Raw genomic sequence first — 21,522 nt, forward strand, 5'->3', positions numbered from 1 at the left:
CCTATATGAAATGACGAACTTTTATGAAGCTTTTGCCTGAACCCTGTTAGTGCACAATTGATTATTTTGACTTCCCAATAAGCAAAACAACAACAACAACAAAAGTAAAGGTATATTCTTCTTCAACTTACGAGAAGTTTCACAAAAAAATCTAAAACCTCTTTCCTGAAGAATTATGATTTAGTTGTTTAAAGTTTAAGAACAACGTTATCTACTGGACTGATCAACCCTCTGTATGAAAGTTACATTGAATTACATTTCATAACTTTCTAAGGGATCTACAACAAAAAAACTATCAAAATTACTTTTTTCTTATGAATTAAGAGTTAAGCATTTGTAGTTTAGGAAAAAAATATTATTCACCAAACAGGCCAATCCTAAGTTCAGGTCGTGTGGGTGTGGCAGGAGCACAGCAGTGGACGCTATAGGAATTGGTGAGTGCCACACATGCTGTGACTCCCTAGAAAAGGTGCACAACTGCCCATCTTGGTCACTAGTAGGTTACTGAGGTCTCCATGTAGCCCAAGTTATTCATGTTTTGTTTGGATTGCCATCTGTGGCTAGTATACAGTGTATGCAAAATCAAGGATAATAGCACCCTATTAAGCTTGCCTTGATGGTAAAAATCAGTACTACAATGCTTAAGGAACCTCGTAAAGTGAGAAGATGGCCATTAGGAATTGACTGAAGATGTGCTAATTCCACACAATTTACATACCAAAAAGTAAGTCATAAACTTCTACCACAGTGATTTGAGGCCTACAAATAAGAATCAATACCGTACTATGAGTAAATTTCTTTTTTTCACAAAATTCTACTTAATAACTGTACGACACTAAACATTTACAAAAATTTCCACATCCCAAGGAATATCTTTGGTTTATAAAGCCTTCCCTTCATACTTTAAAAAAACTAATGTGGAATGATCATAACACTACAAAAATATCCTTGCTACAGAGCACAAGATAATTCATTTCCTTGCTCGCAAAAAATGTACACAACACCCAAATAAAAATATATAGAAAATAATATTGCACTGAAATACCATTTTCCTCTTCCTGTAACATGTTTCTGAAATGCTGCAATACTAGCAGTACCAATACATACTGAAAATTGAAAAATTAAAATTTGTAGTGCACCTTCTGACAAAAAAAAAGGTATTTTACACAACACTATCATCAAACATATACGATATACATTAACTGCAAACCTGTAAAATGTACAGAAACATCAAGTACATACAACCTTCAGAAAGGCAGTCCTTTTTAATCATACTAGAAAAAAGTAAACCTGCATTCAACAGCACCTCTATTACCTTCAAAAAAACATCACACAAGAAAATCTTCCTGAACCTACAAAAATCTTTACTCACAGATCTGTGATCTACATAATCTCAAAACTATACGAAACAATAAAAAAACTAAAAACTGCAAACATAGTAATGTAACATCCACTAATTTGATGAACTTCAGCTCTAGAATATTTTCATGTGTGAATAGGCCAATTACTGCATAATATTCCATTATCATGTCATTCACTTAAGTCAATGTCATGGTAAAAACCTTATCAGAAAATTCCATGCGATGACTTCCAGCTTGAAAGGAACTACAGCTGTTCCTGTTAAAATAATGCATAATATGACACTAATACCTACACTAAGCATCAGACTAGTTGATACCTCCTTTCGTCAAACTCTAGTGGAAAACACTCGACTTTTATCTTCCTCATATGGAAGGTGATGGCACCAATAGAAGTAGCAGTTCTACAGTTGCAGAAAGGCTTAGTTTTCTTGCAATACATTCCATTTCATAATATATTTCACTTTGTGCAGGTCATTGATTATTTATTGTATATACATACTGAAAAGTGCACTCTACTATAGACAGTAAAGAAAGTTTCAGTGATTAACAGATTTTCAATTAAATGAATGGATCATCATCATATCTTTGGTATGGTTAGGAGTTTGCAATACACTGAAGTAACAGTTTCAAAACAGAATATGATATACATCAACCTTCTGTTGTGCATGTGCTTAAATATTATCAAAGGACTCACATTATATCTTGATATCACACAGAGTGAAAAGAAGGAACAAAATTACAATTTTTAACTGTCTACCTTTATCATTACATTAAAAGCAAACTTCTAAGAATAGGCATACTTTCTCCTGAAGAGTGTTACTTTATCTAACTGTGGCCTGTTACATGGCTGCCATGTTACATAACAAAAAAATAACATTACTTCAAAATTAGCTACTACTCATTTCCTATTACCTAAACAACCTGTCCAGCCTTGTCCTTGTGCTAGGGAGAAGAAAACAACTCATTCTATCCTTGGCTGTGTGTGACACACACAACAGGCAGACCTGAAAAGGAGAGAGGAAAGGGAAGGGTCAACTCATCATCCTGCTGCGACACTTACTGGGAGAATCATATTCTTCATGCCTCAAAGATTTTCTCCCCACTTGTCATGTTAGTATGACTCTAACTCATAACCTGCCGAGAAGCCTGAAAATGGTGAGATGGTACATGACATGAAAAGATGAAAAATAATCCTATTCCTAATTAGAAACGACAAGACCGAGTTACTCATTAATCATAAATCTTTTTCAGTGTTAATCCTTACATATCTATGAGTAATGCACAGCTCCCTTTCCACATCCAGGCCCTGTAAAACTTTCCATGGTTTACCCCAGACGCTTCACATACATGACACATGACAGCTAGAGACTGTGAACAAATGTGGCCTCAGCATGAGGGTGAGTGAATGCCACACTATCATGGCATGTGTTCAGATAGTCAAAGTACGACTGAAAATTTGTAGAATTAAAACAAAAAACAAAACAGAAGAAAAGTATAGTAGTTGGGGGACATACCTTGAGCAACAAAAAATCAAAGTTTGGGGATTCAATGTCCATGAGGCATGCAACAGGTGTATTGATGTTAGAAAAAGCAAAAACACCACATATGAACTAGAACTGTGAGTGGAGATTATAGATGGAAGAAAAGGGACTAGTGAGAACATCATTAGACAACTGTGTCTGAAAAAGAATAAAATATTAGGAAAGGTACTAGAAAGATGGTGCACAAGAGAGAGGTCACTGGAGACCAAAAATGTTGGTTTTGTGAATAGAAAAGAGGGTTTAACAGAAAATGGAAGGGTGTGGGAGGGGCCGGTACTACTACTACTATCTTAGCCCTACCTCTCATTAGCTTTAGAATCAGGAAGAAACCCTATTACACCGGGGACTAAGGGCCATAGATTTACTTGACTCTATCGTGATTATACTTAAAACATTTGAGCAGATTAGTAGACAGGAATTGACAAAAGTACTTATGCGAAGAAAATACGTGAGGTTTGAGTAGGTGTATGGATCTTGTAAGGAGATAACTTCAGGACTAGCCCAGCAGTCCCATTTTGATGAGACAAAGAAAACCCAGCAATCCTAACATGAAGAGTGTAAGATGGATCCAGGCACCACTTTAATGCTCCTCAGTGTGGACAGCAGCGACATCCTGGGCAAGTGCTGTTAACAGCCTACCACCTGATTGATTGGGAGGGGCCAATAAATTACCATCTGAACTGTCTTCACTGAACCAAAACAAATAAAGTGCTCTAGTTGTCTCAAGTGTCTTCTGCCACATCTGTCCACTCATCTAAGGTAACAAAATGCTTCTGAACATGAAATATTCAAGGAAAATATGACACTTCCCTAAGCCAACGGATGCCTAATAAATACAAACCAAATAATCATAGAATCTTCTAAAAGAGTTACAATTAACTGCTTAATCACAGGCCTCAATGTTCCTCAACATAAATTTCAACCACAGATTCAAATTCATCATGAAAAATAGTCCTTATACTGAGGTTATCAAGCAAATCTATTACTCCCTTAAAAATACCAAAAATTGCAGGTGATAATTCAGGGAAATTTTTTGCCCAAAAATGCTTTTGGTTTAAAATTCAAATAAGCCATAATGAAAAGCTTTTATGCTTGAAATAATCACAGAAAATATCTCATAATGTTTCCCCAAGCTGACAGATAACCAATAAATATGAACAGAACAATCACAGACTCTTCTACAAGAGAAACAATTAATTACATAGTTAAAAGCTTTAATGTCCCCCAACATATATTTCAATCCCATATCCGAATTCAGTATGAAAATTAGTCCTTATATTGAGACTTTCAATCAAATCTATTACCCTTCCAAAAATACCAAAAATGGCACGGACTTGTTTAAGCCCATAAACCATTTTCTTTGGAAAATGACACATGACGATTAAATGCTTCTATACTTGTAAATAATCAAGGAAAATCTCTCATAATACTTCCCAAAGCTGACAGAGACCCAATAAATTTGAACCAAAGAATCACAAAAATCTTCTAAAAAGAGTAAACATTAATTACTTATTTACAGGCCTTAAAGTCCTCAGCATTATATTTCAACCCAAGATTTTAATTCTGCATGAAAATTAATCCTTACACTGAAGTTTTGAAGCAATAGTTCAGGGAATTTCTAATTATTTGTTTCATGGAAAACAAATAGTAATTTGGAATGAGACACAAAATCATTATCATTTATCTTCATTCACTGGAAATAATTCAGTCTTAACTATGAGTAATTTCACTTCACTTATACAGCTTCACCACTTGAGTGATAATTTTACATCTTATTCAGAATTACAATGACATGATTTGCTAGAGCCATAAATGCTAGCAAAATATGAAACTTTCCTAAAATATATCAAAAGTTTTAGAGTTAAAAGATAATTGCCCCAATCAAAAGCAATTTTGTGCCATATCATACTTCAACAGTATCAACTGACAACTGTATTTCCTTTCTTTACCCGTGTGCTGTATCCTGCTTTTGCAAGGATACAGCGTCCAATTCTCTCAGTCACCTTCAAGAACACACAGGAGATATGAGAATAAAATCAAGAATCAAACTCACAAATGATACTGGCATAATGCAGTCATTATATCAACTGATGAGTTTTTGTGTCGTGCATATTGCCTTTGCTGAACTGATGAAATATCAAATTTTAGGTATCTTCTAAAAACCTTACTGAAAACACTACAGAAAGTCAGTTTCATACATGAAATGGTCTTACAACGTTCTGTATCCCTGGGGTTCATGCTACCACTATCCTGAAGTAAACCAAGCAGAGATGGGGTGTTGATGTGCACAGTATACATTTACATAACTTTTCGCACTAATTTCATTGTACCTTATTTGTTTTGAAATTTATACATTTGTAAATGATCTCCCTATCACATGGTAAAACAAATACTTTGCATTATAATTGTAATTCCATACTAATGTGGAAAACTCCTACTCTAACAAAGCCATTAGGACACCTCCGTTATTGCTAAATGTAACTCTACCACCAGCATCACCACCAACTGCTCCACTATGACCTCCAGCACTAATCATACCACCAACATAACAATTACTTGAACTAAACCTACCATTGAGGTCTTGCAGAGCTTCTCTGCTCATCCTTTCCACATGATGAGAGAAACTATATGAACCATGTAATGCATAATGACATAAGTTGATCTCTAATGAATCTCCACAGTAAATGATGCAAAATGTATCTCAGGAATGCAAGTGTTGGTTTTTGAAATGATGGAAACTGTAGCATTGGAATAAGAGTGTAAATATGTTTCATACTATTAGAGAAATATATTATTTAAGGGGAAACAAATAGTAATTAAGAACGAGATACAAAATTAAAAACATTTATCTTCATTCTTTAGATGTAATTTACTCACAGCTATGAGTAATTTTACTTCACTTATACAGCTTCACCACTTAAGTGATGATTATACTTACTGGTTTGTTTTATTGTAACTTCAGTGAACTGGCCATCATTATCAAAAGGTAAAGTGAAAAAATATCTAAGTTTCAAAATAGTATACTTTGTACTTTGCTTTGCACTTTATGATACTTATTTACAAAATTCCTCTAACAAGTTTTCTTTCTTTTGTGTGAGATTCATGTCTAAACCAGTCTGAATCTTAGAAAAAAAAGTTCAACGAATCACCCTTTAAATATACCTCAAGAAGTAAATAATACTAAATCCTATACAGCAAATCATTATGATAATAATAATAATCTTTTTCTTTCATACTATTCGCTATTTCCCGCATTAGCGAGGTAGCATTGAGAACAGAGGACTGGGCCTTTGAGGGAATATCCTCACCTGGCCCCCTTCTCTGTTCGCTCTTTTGGGAAAAAAAAAAAAAATAATAATAATAATAATAATAATAACTAATAACAATAATAATAATGATAATAATACTAATAATAATAAAAATAATAATATATGATAAAAAGCTATCTCACTAACATGAAAAAAAATAATAACAATGACATCTACCAGCATTTGTAACAGAATGATAGATGATAGTCTATATATATATATATATATATGTAGCATTTATGGATCTGGAGAAGGCATATGATAGAGTTGATAGAGATGCTCTGTGGAAGGTATTAAGAATATATGGTGTGGGAGGAAAGTTGTTAGAAGCAGTGAAAAGTTTTTATCGAAGATGTAAGGCATGTGTACGTGTAGGAAGAGAGGAAAGTGATTGGTTCTCAGTGAATGTAGGTTTGCGGCAGGGGTGTGTGATGTCTCCATGGTTGTTTAATTTGTTTATGGATGGGGTTGTTAGGGAGGTAAATGCAAGAGTTTTGGAAAGAGGGGCAAGTATGAAGTCTGTTGGGGATGAGAGAGTGTGTATGTACATGTGTATGGGGGGGGGTTGGGCCATTTCTTTCGTCTGTTTCCTTGCGCTACCTCGCAAACGCGGGAGACAGCGACAAAGTATAAAAAAAAAAAAAAAAAAAAAAAAAATATATATATATATATATATATATATATATATATATATATATATATATATATATATATATATATATATATATATATATATATCCCTGCGGATAGGGGAGAAAGAATACTTCCCACGTATTCCCTGCGTGTCGTAGAAGGCGACTAAAAGGGAAGGGAGCGGGTGGCTGGAAATCCTCCCCTCTCGTTTTTTTTTTTTTTAATTTTCCAAAAGAAAGGACAGAGAAGGGGGCCATTTGAGGATATTCCCTCAAAGGTCCAGTCCTTTGTTCTTAACGCAACCTCGCTAATGCGGGAAATGGCGAATAGTATGAAAGAAAAAGAAAAATATATGTATATATATATTGATTGCTAATTTGATGTTTCAGATCATTTAGGTGGCCAAGACGGTTTTGTGAGTTTAAGTGAACCATGTACATCTTTTTGGTTGTTAGTGTTACTAACAATCAAAAAGGTCTACATGTATCACTTAAAATGATGATCAACTTGGCCACAAAACTAAATCTGTATGGAGTGAGTATTATTTATCATTCTGTTGCAAATAATTTCAGTCTAATTCACATGGGATGGATCTAGTGCACTGAGGAATCGAGATTTCAAGGAGACTGATTCTGCAGAGCTGGAGCTTCCTAATCTCATCTCGACAGGTAAGAAAATGGCAAGGATTACTTATTCCTGAGAGTAGGTTGTTTAACTGATAATCTCTGAATTATTATACAACTTTCATACTTGAATTCTCTTTTACCATTAACATCTGCAGTACAGTCAGTTAAAAAACCTAATATGATGCCAATCACAAGACATAAGTGCTACTATGAAGACCAAAAATCAAAATAACAATAAACCTCATGCAAAGCAAACTGTTACAGCAGCAACTGGGCTAGTTGGCCCTGATGGTCAGTTTTATTTTCTTTTGATGACTTCACTGAATACAAGAGCAATAAGTTTTCAAATATTGATAGTAAACTAATACTTAAAGAGTTTCAGCAATTACACTGAGATCCAAGGCAATTTCAAATCCTGAGAAAATGTGCTGGTGTTTCTTATGTACAATAATCTTAAAATAAAAAGCCACATTGTGAGGAAAAGGAAATGTATATACTTCTTATTTCAAGGCCTAAAATAGCTTATATTTCAACTTCATGATTTAAGAGTGCAAGGTATCTTTCTAACTATAAATCTGGCTTAACATACAAATATTTTCTACATTCAAGTAAGGAATTTGTTGCTGAAGATTAAGATCTTTAATGCTGCCATCAAGGTACAAGTGCTTGTGTCATTAAACAAACTCAGCTACATATTTCACAGTAAAATGCAATGTGAGTGATCACATTCAGTATGTCCTACAAGGTAAAATAAAATGCACAAGTTAAAATACAGCACCAATGGCTTAATAAATATCAAATAAATGTCACAAAATGTGCCTAAATAAATATGTCATATAATCACTTTAAACCCAAAGGTGTTACTTTCTAAAAGGATAGGCTTCTTCTTTTAATAGCATCAGCATTTTTTCACTGCAAATATAGTAATGTGAAGTGCATAACAAGGTAATATATTTGTTACCATAAATTCATGCATGCCATGATGAAAATCAAAAGCATTCTACTCCTCAAGGACTCTACATTCTTTAACTAACCATAGAGTTATCTATTTCTATACATCACATGTATATTCATATGTAACAAGAATATAAAAACTGTATCAGTGTCACTGCAAGGAAGAAGCATGCTGCAAATTACACGATAAAATCAACTATCTTGGATACCTTTGCTCACGGTGGCTATTATACCAAATGAAGAATATGATGCTTCTGTTTCTTTAAGTAACTGTCAAAACAATACTTCCTCTCATAAAAGAAATGTTAATCAACAGTTCTTCATTCATTACAATGAGCTGTCTTTAACTGTAATCTCTACAAACTTCGTAAGCAACTTGGAAGATCTACTCATCATCAAATCCCTAAAAATTCAGTATCTATGATATTATAATGGTAATAACATGTACCTTACTTGAATCGTGGTCGACGAAAGATCCACAGAAAAATGTTTTTAAATCTCCTCCAACGGGAGAGGGGTTTACTTCTGCAAGCAGCCACTCCCTCACTTGCTTCCTTCTGCTTCTTTCGAATCTCCCTCACAAGCATGTGGAAAGCATCATCAACAAAGTACCGTAAGGCTGCAGAGGTCTCAAAAAAGGGACAGCCCATAGAATGTGCAAGAGCTTGACCCTCCTCCGTACTAACCTGAAAAGAAAGAGAAAATGTAGTTAGACCTTAATGTTTTAATCATAAAAACGTTAACATTTGTTGATATCACTGACATGTATGACAGCATATTCTTGATACAAATGGTAAATCTATATATGAAACACCAGGCATGTATGGATATCAAAGAGTACACAAACATTACATACAACAAAAAATTAAAGGTCAGCATCTTTAGATATAATTTCTAAGCCACTGCAATCATTGACGAAATCATCCAAGAGAACATGAATCTGAGCAAATGACGTCTGTTACAGTTTTAATGAAGTGATTATTTGGATTATGACATTCGCCCATATTCATAACATGCAATATCTATAATACCATGGAGTTAAGGCAGGGCTTAGCAACCTCTCACTAACAGTCAGTCACAGACTATTGTTGATGACTATGCTTGAGACCTGTTACAGTCTTCTATTGAAATTTGGTTTTATAAACAAAAGAGTAGAAGAAAGAGGGGAAAATAAATGGATTTTCATAGAATCCTCCCTAGCGAGGAAGAGCGTTTTTTCTTCCTTCAAAACCTACCTTTCTAATCTACAGACAGAGCCCTATGAGTATCTGAGAGCATATCCAAATGAAGGATGAGGAACTTAAAAAAACTAAGAAAACCTAAAGCAAGAACCTACCCTTGATTACAAATGACCCTCACTCTGGATCATCCTCTTCTGAAGACAGAATGCTCAAAGCCACACAATGAAGGCTAACCAGATCCTAACAGAGATATCATCAAATGATAATGGTATCCAACACCTCCAAAACATAGGGTATCCGTCAAATGCTTAAAACCCTTTCTGTACATCTCAGGCAACAAGAATATTCTTAAAAAGGCATAGGTAAAAGCCACTATCCTCACATCTTGGACTCTGGTAGATAACCCTAGTTGTAAAGAACTTCCTGTTCCAAACAAAAATGTATACTCCTGGGAAAGTCTTGAAATACTCTTATGGAATAAACAATTATTCTAAGCAATTTTCTGTGAAGTCATGAGTGTCTTTGAGAGGTACGACTGGACACAAAGGAATACATTCCACAGAAGAAATCTTCCAATACAGGAACAAAACAGGTCTATTCATAAATCTAAAATCTGTCTTCAATAAGATTTTCGTGCACCTTTTTTGGTAATGGTTTGCCCTATCTGTGCAGGCCAGCTCCTTGAAGTAAATTCGCTACCTTGCTACCATGCATTGTCTGGTATGGTCAAGTAAAATGCATAACAGATGACAGGCTGGTCAAAAAAGTATAATGTGGTACAACAGAGGGCATTAAAAGAGGAGGCAGAATGCAGAAGATAAGGATAGAAATCTGACTTGGGCTAGGGATATTTCAGATGATGTCAGAGGAATGCCTAGGGATCATATGCAATGGAAATATGAATGGGGACTCCAGTCTCAGCTGATGAAGCAAAGTCAATGGGCATATTGAAAATGCCAACATCCACTTCTCTTTGGCTTCCAAAGTCACGTACTCCTACCCTATGCCAATTTTCACTTAATCTTACCTGGTATGCACACCAAATTTCCAGTCTTACTCATTTTCACCACTTGTTTATCGTGTATATCATTCTTCTCTCTTTTGGTAAACCCATCAACAATTTTCAAAATCAACATTATGATACATTTCTTATAGATTTCTTGCTCCTTTGAATCTTTTTAAGATAATGTAAAATAACAATTGGAATTCAAGTCCATTTCAAGATGGTAACCACACCCCAGATATTCTCTTTCTTTCACCTCATCTCATTCGAAACACTACACTAAAAGACAACGAAACAGATACCCATAAAATCAAGTCATTTAACACTAAATGACTACAATTCAGCTTACCCCTCACAGTAAATGACTACAATTCAGCTTACCCCTCACAGTAAATGACTACAATTCAGCTTACCCCTAACAGTAAATAACAACAATTCAGCTTACCCCTCACAGTAAATGACTACAATTCAGCTTACCTTGCGGTGTAAAGGATCATCTAAGTCTACCTTGTTGCCAACCAGGACAATAGGTATGGAATCTGCAGCACGAACTTTAGCAATGAGTTTTCTATATCCAGCAACTTCCTCAAAACTACGCCGATCCGTAAGGGAGTAACAGATCAAGAAGCCCTCACCACATCTCATGTACTGGTCCCGCATTGCTGTGAATTCAATCTAGATAAAGAGTAAATATGTTAGGATCTAATACTCGTAACAAGTTTGTCATGATTTTTCTAAATAAAATGTGGAAAAAAGGCTTACATTTCATCCTCCCAATTTATGCTCACCTTGCTAAAATGAGCAAAGGCTCCACATATCTAAAATGCTTTTTAACAATTTCCTTTGTACTGTAAGGTGATCTATCAAGTCAAACTAAAGTCTCCATCAAAACTTCACCCTCAAACATAAAAAGTCTCAGATATACCCTCAAGATCATTCTCCTGGCACTCTTAACTGAAATATTTCAAACCAAAGCAGTAACTGATCATGAGTACAGTTAAAAATAACTTAGTTAATTCCAAAACATATGACTTAAAACATCAAGAGAAACTAACCTGACCAGCAGTGTCCAGAATGTCAAGAAGTGCTGGTTCACCATCAATAACAGCCTGCCGTTGGTATGCATCCTCTGTAAACAACGAGAAACAAAAATTGAGTGGGAGAAAGACATACAGTACTTCACTTTTTGTTACATCCATCCACATCTAATGTTAATATATTACCATCTAGGGCCATTACAACAAAACTCTGATACATCACTTTTTTCATGGTGCAGTTTGAATAACTGCAGGTGTCCCAGCTTTTTGTTCATAATCAGCCAATTTTCAAACAATGGAATTTTGTACCAATACATCAAATACATGATTTTCTTTTCTTTTAAACTATTCGCCATTTCCCGCGTTAGCGAGGTAGCGTTAGGAACAGAGGACTGGGCCTTTTTTGGAATATCCTCACCTGGCCCCCTCTGTTCCTTCTTTTGGAAAATTAAAAAAAAAAAAAAATATGTGATACATCACAAAATTTTCTTTAAGTTGAAAGGGATTAACAACTGGCTTCTTGAATTTTGACTATTATTTGCCACACATTATTCAACTAAATCTAAGAAATTTGATATGAACACACTAATACATATTGCCAGCAGTAAAAGCATCTCTTAAGGAAATTCCATTCATAATAGTAGAACAAAAATTGGCACTGAAGAATGAATAACCTTTCACTGCCATAGACAGAGCCTTACAAGCATCTGAGAGGTATTGCCAACAAGGAGAGAAAAAATTCTAACCCAAAATATATATATTTTTTCACATAAGAGGCTCCAGTCACAGACAAAATCCACATCAAGGCCAGGCCTTAACTGAAATTGATTATGAAGGGGAAAAAGAAAAGACAAAGGAAAGTATCACAAACTTTGGAGGAAGTCAAAAACCTGTCTTAAAATGTATCAGATCACAGTTATTAGGAAAGACATGAGTAGGTAGAGTTCCAAGGCTCTAAGGCATAAGGAAAGAAATGTCTATCAAAACAGCCTACCCATGAGTTGCTAACGGCCACACAGTAGTCATGTGTTGCAACAAAATGCTGAGTATCACATGATATGTATATGTCTGTGTGTGTATATCCCTGGGGATAGGGTAGACAGAATACTTCCTACGTATTCCCTGCGTGTCGTAGAAGGCGACTAAAAGGGGAGGGAGCGGGGGGCTGGAAATTCTCCCCTCTCAATTTTTTAATTTTCCAAAAGAAGGAACAGAGAAGGGGGCCTGGTGAGGATATTCCCTCAATGGCCCAGTTCTCTGTTCTTAACGCTACCTCGCTAACGCGGGAAATGGCGAATAGTTTGAAAATATATATATATATATATATATATATATATATATATATATATATATATATATATATATATATGGAAATCCTCCCCTCTCATTATTTTTTTTTAATTTTTCCAAAAGAAGGAACAGAGAAGGGGGCCAGGTGAGGATATTCCCTCAAAGGCCCAGTTCTCTGTTCTTAACGCTACCTCGCTAACACGGGAAATGGCGAATAGTTTGAAAGAAAAAAGAAAATATATATATATATATATATATATACCTTGAGATGTATAGGTATGTATATTTGTGTGTGTGGACGTGTATGTATATACATGTATATGTGGGTGGGCTGGGCCATTCTTTCGTCTGTTTCCTTATGCTACCTTGCTAATGCAGGAGACAGCAACAAAGCAAAATAAATAAATATAACTTTCATGCCATGTCACTGTACTACCATGGTAGCCATGTTTCTCCACATGTCAAATTACACCTTTCATGTACGCACCTTGAATATTTTTTTTGTAACTATCTATCCTAGATATCTGTTTATAAAGGCTAAAGAATGAGTCCTTTTAATAATGATGTGAAAAATACATTCTATACAAACATAAACAAAAGAACCATACCTCAAACGCCGGTAGGACCTACAGGATACACAGTATATAAGTGCAAAAATCATATCATACAGGAACATACCTGAAACTCTGAATATTACTCACCGATAGTTGGATCGTGGTACTCCAGGAAATTGTGACTCACAAACTGCAAAGTAAGAGCTGGAACAAAAAAAAGTAAGAACTGTAAATTTCACTCCATCTGATACAAGTACACAATACAGCAACATACAGGGACATTTCTTAATCATTATCATCTAAATCAACCAAAATTATGGTTGATCTAAAAGGAATGAAAGATATTCAAGCATGGCATGTATGAATGACAGATCTGCTTTGCAAAATGAAAAAAAGTTAGATTTGTGAAATAAGTGCCTGAGACTCTTAAACAGAGCCATTATCTTCCATATGATTTTCTAAAATATACAACAACATAATCTTAACTGGGAGATGTTTATGCTCATTCAAAAGGAGGGATGTACATTCTCAGTTACCTTAATTGTACGTTAAAGGTAAATTTTCTTCTTTGCAGCAAGATTTATGATGAACATTCTCGGTCATCCTAAAGCATGGGGTAATCCAGTCCAGTTTTTCAACATTTTTTATTAACTGTGCCTTAAGAATGTTTGCAAATTTTACATTTTCTTTGTGAAATTAGATTAACTTATGCAATACTGATAAAAGTTGTCATGCAGGTATATATTCAATTGCCCTACACATCAGCACCTAAATCATTTCTTTAAAAGTCCAAAATCACCTCAAGGGAAGAAAATAAATCAAAAGAATAATTTCTAAACTCCTCTTAATTCTAGCACACAGATGAACCCACATGGTTACACCATATGTACAAAAGAAGAACATTTAACAACAACATATTTCCTAAAATAACACTAAATCTCGCCCCTACAAAGCGGAGTTTTCACTGGTTCTGGTGTATTTTACTTTCTTCAATATTCTAAGAAAACAATCCCTACGTTTTCCCTCACCTTCCACACTCTGAATACTTAAAAATTACTTACTGGCATGAAGATTAGTACATACAAACTACATATTACTTTGCACAATGTTCGAACTGCACACTCTTATTTGATATATCTTTTAATCAATAATCATATTAACAAAAGGACTGCTTCAATCTCCAATCCATTCTATAAGACCTTACATCCTACTACGGCATATCAAAGACATTTTTCAGCAATAGCTGCACACACGGTGCTAATAGATGAGTAAAAGGATAACAAAAACACTAAGAATTCCTCATGTCGAGCTATTATTTCTGAATAAATCTGTCAACTGTCAGGACAACGAGCAAAGACCAATATACCTTACCATGTCCAATTCACCACAAATTCACCATAACACGAGGCTGAAAACACTCCACATTCACCCAACATCTCATTCTGAACCTGTGAGGAGAATTCTACCCAACATCATCATAAGAGTAAGTCATACGAGGTTAAAACGTTCATCATGGGGGGCGAGAGCTGACAAGGCTTACCTGACTTGCCGACCCCACCCTCTCCCAGCACCACGATCCTGAACACCTTGATGCCATTCCTGGTTTGCTGGTGGCTGGTGGTGGAGGCCTGACCCGCAGTGAGCGCCATGCTTCACAAGCTGGACACCTTCATATTCCAGTTTGAAAAAAAAAAAAAATATACGCCCTTCGATTAGTCACAAAAGACTAGATGCACCAGGTACTAGTGTAAACTTTACTACACTTCATAGACGACGGAATGTGATGATACACTAGTGTCGTACGTCATTAGAGGGGAATCCGATTCCCCAGATGACATTAATCGAGTAGTATTCGATACCTTTAATTGCTCTTTGAGGAGTCAGGTATCTTATTGGCTATTATAAACATTGTAGCTTATGATGGCCAGACAGCTGATCTAGCGCAGACATATTGCGGGCAATTTGAATAGTGCCATTATCTAGAGTTTAAGAGCTAATTCTATGCAATATAATCGACCATCTTGTATTCTTATCTGGAGGAACAATCACTAATGGTATAGGATAATGTTATTAATGATTTCTTTAGATACGTAATGAACCCATTTGCAGTATTACTTCAAAGAAACTCGTATATAAATTCCTCAAATATTTTATTGAATAAATATCTTAATATAGGGCAAAATTTACTGAACCACATCGACAAAATCAACCAGGTCATGAAATATGTCAATTCATATGAGTTTTATCATCCACACATTATATACCCATCGCGATCTCTCGTTGGAAAATTTATCAAATGAAAAGATCAAAGCATTACATCTAAAATCTCTAACATCCCTTAAATCATAATCATTAACTTTTATAGTAACATCCAAACTCAGCCGTGGGTCGTGTGGTTTAACTTTAATAAATGAGCAAAAAGGTTTAACCTCTAAGAAGTTACAAACTAATAATACAAGTGATCTAACATTCGTTAGTATCTCTCATGGTTACTATGTAATTATGCTTTACTTATCTACCATCTGCTTTGGCTCAGTGGTATAAAAGACATTCCTTTTTTCTACATCTTGGCTTAACGAGTTAAATACGAGGGGCTCTCTCTCTCGTTCCTGCATTTAGTAGATTTTCAAAACCTTTTGATAATTGTTCGATTTCCGTTTGGTTTCACCTGACTCCTCTGTCGTGTTGTCTGGGACTAATTTTAGGCCCTTATCAGTTACGTCGAGCTTATCAATTGCTTTTTGGTGTGACTCAGAACATTCAACATAAGAGGTAATCACCATGAAGAGGGCGACAATTAGTAATAACATCGGCCCCTGAAGCATATTACATTCAGAAGTGCACCAATTACCCTCTGATTTCATACCCTATGCCTTTGCAAACTTATCCCTTGCATGAACATGACTGCAATCAGGGACTTCAGGGCTGAGCTGAGTACACTAACTCCCCCCCCCCCCCCCCCAACGCATTTTCTTCTGGGTTTCCTTGAACATTTACTAAGAGGAAAGATATATATATTCCCAAGTTTCTGGCATCCTTAGATACGAGGAGTTCCGAATATGTTGCCAATAAACAGGAGGGCCTACGCGATGTAGGATCAGCCCCTTCCCTCCCAAGACCCTTAGATAAACATGACTTTTTCCAATCACCCCATTCGCCGTCTTTCCTTAAGCTTTTCTTTTGTTGAACACCATCTAATGAGCACCATTCCTAATATCTCATTTCTCTCATGGACCGAACTAGCAAATGATTTATTAACTTTTCTTTTTAATCTAAAACAACTATCATCAACGGATCCACTGACATGGATCACTATGTTACTCCAAACATGACTGTTGCAGGCTTCGCGGACCTTAAATATCCAATTTTTGAATTCAATTGGTACCTGTTCTGTCTCCAACTCCACAAACTTTATGGTCTTCCTATCATGAGTCTACGTCTAGACCGGGCCTTAATTGAACTGTGGAGGGGTTAATAAAAGGAAAAGCGACACAGGAAAGTTTACACATTCTGGAAGCATTGAAAATACTGTCCTTTAATGAGTAGCAAGTCACAGTTATTGGAAAAGACATGGGAGGGTAGAGAGTTCCAAAGCTTCAAGGTGCAGTAGGGAGATAGTTATCAAAACAGCCCACCCTTGATTTGTTAAAGGCCACACAGTAATCATGGCACATCTTCCCAAACATTGTGTAGTCTAGCAACTGGTAAGGGGCACACAAGCAGCCAGTTCTCAAGAGCAAAAACTAAAGTAATTCCTACAGAATTTGGGAGTGAACCAAAATTGTCGCATACAGAAAGTGGGTCAAGTGTTGAAGTTAGCCTTGGGGAGTTGATAAGTCGGACTGCTTTCGACTCTCTCTAGTGAGGTTGCAGAGCTTGAATCACCCCAGATGAAAAAGCAGTACTCCATACTAGGTCGAATCAATCATTTGTATACTTAGATCAATTGTTCGGAAAAAATTTGGACATCTAAACAGGACTCCCACTTTCTTCGGGGCAGACTTAGCTGTTTGCATTATGTGGAATTTTCAAGACAAGAGGTTACAGTAATACTAAGTATGCTTATCGAATTAAGAGGTGGAATTACAAAACTGTCAAAGGAGAGAGGAAAGTTGTTAGGAATTTTTGTATATTTTTTTTTTCTGCTTTGTCGCTGTCTCCCGCGTTTGCGAGGTAGCGCAAGGAAACAGACGAAAGAAATGGCCCAACCCACCCCCATACACATGTATATACATACGTCCACACACGCAAATATACATACCTACACAGCTTTCCATGGTTTACCCCAGACGCTTCACATGCCCTGATTAAATCCACTGACAGCACGTCAACCCCGGTATACCACATCCATCCAAATCACTCTATTCCCTGCCCTCCTTTCACCCTCCTGCATGTTCAGGCCCCGATCACACAAAATCTTTTTCACTCCATCTTTCCACCTCCAATTTGGTCTCCCACTTATATATATATATATATATATATATATTTTTTTTTTTTTCTTTTTTGCTTTGTCGCTGTCTCCCGCGTTTGCGAGGTAGCGCAAGGAAACACATGAAAGAAATGGCCCAACCCACCCCCATACACATGCCTTGATTCAATCCACTGACAGCACGTCAACCCCGGTATACCACATCGATCCAATTCACTCTATTCCTTGCCCTCCTTTCACCCTCCTGCATGTTCAGGCCCCGATCACACTAAATCTTTTTCACTCCATCTTTCCACCTCCAATTTGGTCTCCCACTTCTCGTTCCCTCCACCTCCGGCACATATATCCTCTTGGTCAATCTTTCCTCACTCATTCTCTCCATGTGCCCAAACCATTTCAAAACACCCTTTTCTGCTCTCTCAACCACGCTCTTTTTATTTCCACACATCTCTCTTCCCCTTACGTTGCTTACTCGATCAAACCACCTCAAACCACACATTGTCCTCAAACATCTCATTTCCAGCACATCCATCCTCCGGCGCACAACTCTATCCATAGCCCACGCCTCGCAACCATACAACATTGTTGGAACCACTATTCCTTCAAACATACCCATTTTTGCTTTCCGAGATAATGTTCTCGACTTCCACACATTTTTCAAGGCTCCCAGAATTTTCGCCCCCTCCCCCACCCTATGATCCACTTCCGCTTCCATGGTTCCATCCGCTGCCAGATCCACTCCCAGATATCTAAAACACTTTACTTCCTCCAGTTTTTCTCCATTCAAACTTACCTCCCAATTGACTTGACCCTCAACCCTACTGTACCTAATAACCTTGCTCTTATTCACATTTACTCTTAACTTTCTTCTTTCACACACTTTATCCAACTCAGTCACCAGCTTCTGCAGTTTCTCACATGAATCAGCCACCAGCGCTGTATCATTAGCGAACAACAACTGACTCACTTCCCAAGCTCTCTCATCCCCAACAGACTTCATACTTGCCCCTCTTTCCAAAACTCTTGCATTTACCTCCCTAACAACCCCATCCTTAAACAAATTAAACAACCATGGAGACATCACACACCCCTGCCGCAAACCTACATTCACTGAGAACCAATCACTTTCCTCTCTTCCTACACGTACACATGCCTTACATCCTCGATAAAAACTTTTCACTGCTTCTAACAACTTTCCTCCCACACCATATATTCTTAATACCTTCCACAGAGCATCTCTATCAACTCTATCATATGCCTTCTCCAGATCCATAAATGCTACATACAGATCCATTTGCTTTTCTAAGTATTTCTCACATACATTCTTCAATGCAAACACCTGATCCACACATCCTCTACCACTTCTGAAACCACACTGCTCTTCCCCAATCTGATATATATATATATATATATATATATATATATATATATATATATATATCAGATTGGGGAAGAGCAGTGTGGTTTCAGAAGTGGTAGAGGATGTGTGGATCAGGTGTTTGCATTGAAGAATGTATGTGAGAAATACTTAGAAAAGCAAATGGATCTGTATGTAGCATTTATGGATCTGGAGAAGGCATATGATAGAGTTGATAGAGATGCTCTGTGGAAGGTATTAAGAATATATGGTGTGGGAGGAAAGTTGTTAGAAGCAGTGAAAAGTTTTTATCGAGGATGTAAGGCATGTGTACGTGTAGGAAGAGAGGAAAGTGATTGGTTCTCAGTGAATGTAGGTTTGCGGCAGGGGTGTGTGATGTCTCCATGGTTGTTTAATTTGTTTAAGGATGGGGTTGTTAGGGAGGTAAATGCAAGAGTTTTGGAAAGAGGGGCAAGTATGAAGTCTGTTGGGGATGAGAGAGCTTGGGAAGTGAGTCAGTTGTTGTTCGCTAATGATACAGCGCTGGTGGCTGATTCATGTGAGAAACTGCAGAAGCTGGTGACTGAGTTTGGAAAAGTGTGTGGAAGAAGAAAGTTAAGAGTAAATGTGAATAAGAGCAAGGTTATTAGGTACAGTAGGGTTGAGGGTCAAGTCAATTGGGAGGTAAGTTTGAATGGAGAAAAACTGGAGGAAGTAAAGTGTTTTAGATATCTGGGAGTGGATCTGGCAGCGGATGGAACCATGGAAGCGGAAGTGGATCATAGGGTGGGGGAGGGGGCGAAAATCCTGGGGGCCTTGAAAAATGTGTGGAAGTCGAGAACATTATCTCGGAAAGCAAAAATGGGTATGTTTGATGGAATAGTGGTTCCAACAATGTTGTATGGTTGCGAGGCGTGGGCTATGGATAGAGTCGTGCGCAGGAGGATGGATGTGCTGGAAATGAGATGTTTGAGGACAATGTGTGGTGTGAGGTGGTTTGATCGAGTGAGTAACGTAAGGGTAAGAGAGATGTGTGGAAATAAAAAGAGCGTGGTTGAGAGAGCAGAAGAGGGTGTTTTGAAGTGGTTTGGGCACATGGAGAGGATGAGTGAGGAAAGATTGACCAAGAGGATATATGTGTCGGAGGTGGAGGGAACAAGGAGAAGAGGGAGACCAAATTGGAGGTGGAAAGATGGAGTGAAAAAGATTTTGTGTGATCGGGGCCTGAACATGCAGGAGGGTGAAAGGAGGGCAAGGAATAGAGTGAATTGGAGCGATGTGGTATACCGGGGTTGACGTGCTGTCAGTGGATTGAAGCAAGGCATGTGAAGCGTCTGGGGTAAACCATGGAAAGCTTTGTAGGTATGTATATTTGCATGTGTGGACGTATGTATATACATGTGTATGGGGGGGGTTGGGCCATTTCTTTCGTCTGTTTCCTTGCACTACCTCGCAAACGCGGGAGACAGCGACAAAGTATAATAAAAAAATATAAAAAATAATATATATATATATATATATATATATATATATATATATATATATTTTTTTTCTTTTCTTTTAAACTATTCGCCATTTCCCACGTTAGCGAGGTAGCGTTAGGAACAGAGGACTGGGCCTTTTTTGGAATATCCTCACCTGACCCCCTCTGTTCCTTCTTTTGGAAAATTAAAAAAAAAAAAAAAACGAGAGGGGAGGATTTCCAGCCCTTCGCTCCCTCCCCTTTTAGTCGCCTTCTACGACACGCAGGGAATACGTGGGAAGTATTCTTAATCCCCTATCCCCAGGGATAATATATATATATATATATATATATATATATATATATATATATATGACATGGGAAACAGCGATCTATGACTAATATATGTATACTTATATATTCTCTACTGCTTTGGCAGTGCAAAAACTATCCTCCAGAGCTCTTGATGGTAACTGACCAACCAAGTTGAACAAAAAATCTGGGTGAAGGATGTGAAACCATCAAGTTACTAGTTGTCAAGACCCTTTGTGTCAGGAGGGAATGCAAGTTTGCTGTTAGGTTTTCACTGATGATACTGTTTAGAGTTTGGATTCATTGTATGGCCTATGATTGTGAATGGCTTTGGACAAGCACAGTTCTTTGCTTCAAGAGGACTAGTACATTTTGGAAAAAGTTTGGGTTGCACTGCTGTTTATGACCTTGTATGTACTGCTTGCTGGTTTGGTTAGTGTTCATGAGGTATGAGAAAGCATGGTATGGGGATTT

At 36.9% G+C, this 21,522-nt stretch overlaps 1 protein-coding gene across 2 annotated transcripts in view; it reads right to left on the minus strand.

Annotated features, from left to right (window-relative positions):
• Positions 1-15,263, minus strand: part of Ric (Ras-related protein interacting with calmodulin) — a 17,380-nt gene extending 2,117 nt beyond the window's left edge. Inside the window, exons 1-6 of one of the 2 annotated variants that reach the window (XM_071663996.1) lie at positions 15,029-15,263; positions 13,636-13,692; positions 11,663-11,736; positions 11,085-11,282; positions 8,877-9,109; positions 1-2,365 (exon numbers count right to left, since the gene is read on the minus strand). The exon at positions 1-2,365 is cut by the window's left edge and continues 2,117 nt beyond it. In XM_071663996.1, the coding sequence (XP_071520097.1) occupies positions 2,323-2,365; positions 8,877-9,109; positions 11,085-11,282; positions 11,663-11,736; positions 13,636-13,692; positions 15,029-15,137 (714 nt within the window). In that variant the 5' untranslated portion in view covers positions 15,138-15,263 and the 3' untranslated portion in view covers positions 1-2,322. Of the gene's footprint in view, positions 2,366-8,871; positions 9,110-11,084; positions 11,283-11,662; positions 11,737-13,635; positions 13,693-15,028 lie in introns of both variants that reach the window. The other variant, XM_071663998.1, reaches the window with a different exon arrangement.
• Between the last annotated feature and the right edge of the window lie 6,259 nt (positions 15,264-21,522).

Source organism: Panulirus ornatus, chromosome 8 (assembly GCF_036320965.1).
Source record: "Panulirus ornatus isolate Po-2019 chromosome 8, ASM3632096v1, whole genome shotgun sequence".
In the NCBI taxonomy this organism is placed as follows: Eukaryota; Metazoa; Arthropoda; class Malacostraca; order Decapoda; family Palinuridae; genus Panulirus; species Panulirus ornatus.